The sequence below is a fragment of the Limulus polyphemus genome, unplaced genomic scaffold, assembly GCF_000517525.1.
Source record: "Limulus polyphemus unplaced genomic scaffold, Limulus_polyphemus-2.1.2 Scaffold3115, whole genome shotgun sequence".
In the NCBI taxonomy this organism is placed as follows: domain Eukaryota; kingdom Metazoa; phylum Arthropoda; class Merostomata; order Xiphosura; family Limulidae; genus Limulus; species Limulus polyphemus.
Window position 1 is genome coordinate 116,921 of NW_013668725.1, and position 3,113 is coordinate 120,033.

General features: G+C 31.0%; 1 protein-coding gene across 1 annotated transcript in view; it reads left to right on the forward strand.

Annotated features, from left to right (window-relative positions):
- The window catches only part of LOC111088097 (relaxin receptor 2-like), a 54,983-nt gene that overhangs the window by 47,972 nt on the left and 3,898 nt on the right, over nucleotides 1–3,113 (forward strand). Inside the window, exon 18 of the mRNA XM_022397054.1 lies at nucleotides 496–740. Coding sequence (XP_022252762.1) covers nucleotides 496–740 — 245 coding nt within the window. The remainder of the gene's footprint in view (nucleotides 1–495; nucleotides 741–3,113) is intronic.

Below are 3,113 nucleotides of genomic sequence, written 5' to 3' on the forward strand. Positions count from 1 at the left end.
AATGAAAGTACAACGTTTCACCAGGTCAAGTAGTTGATGTACCTGATGATGCCAGGTTAACCTGGTGAAACGTTGTACTTTCATTAAATTTTACTCGGTTTATCCGATTTATCAAGTTTACTTATAATAAAAAAAGTATTGAAACAAGAAAGTTAAAACTACAAAAATTGAGTTACTAAAATTTTCAAATTTTCTATCCCTTATTTGTCTCAGACGAACATAATTACAGTGATTTTCCAAATTAGGGATAAAAAAGTAATTTTAAGTAACTCAGTATTTTTTTTAGTTTTGACTTTCTTGTTTAAATACTTTTTGTAGAATTAAAACTTTCTGTATTATTATAGTTAGCTATGTTACGTACATATCGATCCTCACTTGACTTTATAAAATTCAATTTTTTTATTATACTTGTATATTTATATATATTTTAGTTGATAAATTAGATGTAGGCTCTTAAAAATATTTTCTGACGTATTTCTTTGTTTTTCATTACAGGAATACAAATAGATAAAAATCTTTATGCCTGGGTAGCTGTATTTCTTTTGCCTGTCAATTCTGCTCTTAATCCTATTCTCTACACCCTGACAACGAAAATATTCAAGCAACGTCTTTCAAGGTTTCTACACAGCTTTCAGTCATCCCGGTTATTTGGCACAAACGTTGATAACTCTGGGATCACTGCATCTTCCCTATTGCGTTCGAGAAGTCCTAAACATATCATGTTAGCTGTCTACTCAGAGGTACTATAGGCCATTATGTTATGTTAATATCATTGCCACAAAACACCAATAGTAAAAGTACGCTTTCATTTAACTTGTATGGTTTTTATACAATTAAGGCCATACAATTATGTCAGTATGTTTTACAGTGTCTGAACGAAATCGGTCAACATTCATAGCAACAGTTTTCTTATTATACTCTAGGCAAACAAATACCTAAATGCCATCCTATGATACAAGGAAAACGTCAATATAACAAACGATTTCCCTAACATAAGAAACATCATAACAATTTGATACACCGCCAAACAGAAGTCAGTAATGGACTTGTGATACAGAGGAAGGACATGATAACAATCATGAGGAGGTCACTGTTGTTAGGGTGCAACACATTGTGAGCGTTGCCAGTGAGGGACTGATCTTCTACAGTCATATCTGATTGTACTGACGTTTTTTCTTCTTCTCATGTACTTCAACGTAAAAAATAATATCATATACTCTCTAACGATGAACGATTGTAAACATTTGTGGAGTGGATAGCTGCAAGAAAACACATCCATATAGTTTTATCACTCTTGGCTCTCTCTCCACATGTAACACAACAGCCTACATGTGGAGTACCAATAGAGCTACAGTGGTCAATGGGAAACACTCTATCAAATCTAGGCAACCTGGCAGGTGACATGGATGTCATTTTGAAAGAAACAACAGCACTTGTAGCTTCGTGTTATGGTTTCACAACCAACAACCAAATGATATCTGGTGTATGCTAAAGAAGACATGTAAGAAGAATTTCGCATCCGATACTAGTATGTAGCAATGTTGATTATGTTTCTACAGTTTACAACATCTGTTGACCAATATGACAAGTATCATTTTGTTTCTTTTAAAATGTTTTATGGTTTACATAATTGTTATGATGCTTCTTATGATATGAAATTTTTTATTCTATTGTCGGTTTCCTTGAATTATATGATAGCATTAAAATATTTATTGGTCTGCAGTGTAATGTGGAAAACTGTTGCTATGGGCAATAATATATTTGAAAATGTATATTTTTTTTCTATATAGCACGCACGATTATAGTTTATCATTGCATATACATTGTACATACCTTATTATTTTGATTAAACATATATGTTTGCCTTCTGTGGCTTGTTTTCAGGCAATTGCAACCACAAACTGCTAACATACAGTTAGTGTAGGACATGCAGGCTCAAGACTTTCTCTGTAGTCATTTTAGTTGTTAAAATACCATTTTTAATAATACATAATATTGTATTTTTAATGTCAAATTCGACTTCTTAGACTTCATGAACATAATACAGACCTCAAAACTGCTAATCTATCACTTTTGGCACACATCTTGAATATCTTAAGCCCCCAAAGATGCCGGGGGGACACACCCTCTGGATTCCTACTCATTACCTTAAAAATATGTAAAACCATAAAAAAAATATTACAAATACGCTATAACAAGGCTCAATCTCCTGCTTATCGACTAAAACACGTACAAACATAATCATTTTTAAACTGCTTATACAAACATGTAGTAAGCCTTATATCCAAAATCAAGTATATAAAATGTATGCACCATAATCTAGTAAAATATATAAAATTCACGTAGAAAACATATAAGCTAACGTAAAGACTACAATTAGAATCAGGAAATAAAATAAAATTAATAGCGACAAGTAAATTATGAAAAAATTGTGTAGTAAACACAAGCAGAATCACTTAGCAAGTTACGAGCAGCGGCAGTATTAAATTACATGCAAATATATGTGGCAAGCTACGTACAGAAACACATAACAAACTATATATAACCAATCTGTAAACTACATAGCAAAATATTTAATAAATTACTGTCTGAACCGTAGTGAACTGTAAGTAGAATCATGTAGCAAACTACATATTCAATCATGAAATATATTTCAATTATAGTAAACTAGATATTGAATCACGGAATCTATTGTAATTATAGTAAACTACATATTGAATCACGGAATCTATTGTAATTATAATAAACTAGATATTGAATCACGGAATCTATCGTAATTATAGTAAACTAGATATTGAATCACGGAATCTATTGTAATTATAGTAAACTAGATATTGAATCACGGAATCTCTTGCAATTATAGTAAACTAGATATTGAATCACGGAATCTATTGCAATTATAGTAAACTAGATATTGAATCATGAAATCTTTCGTAATTATAGCAAACTAGATATTGAATTACGGAATCCCTTGCAATTATAGTCAATTAGATATTGAATTACGGAATCTGTTCCAATTATAACAAACTAGATATTGAATCACGGAATCTATTGTAATTATAACAAACTAGATATTGAATCACGGAATCTATTGTAATTATAGTAAACTAAAT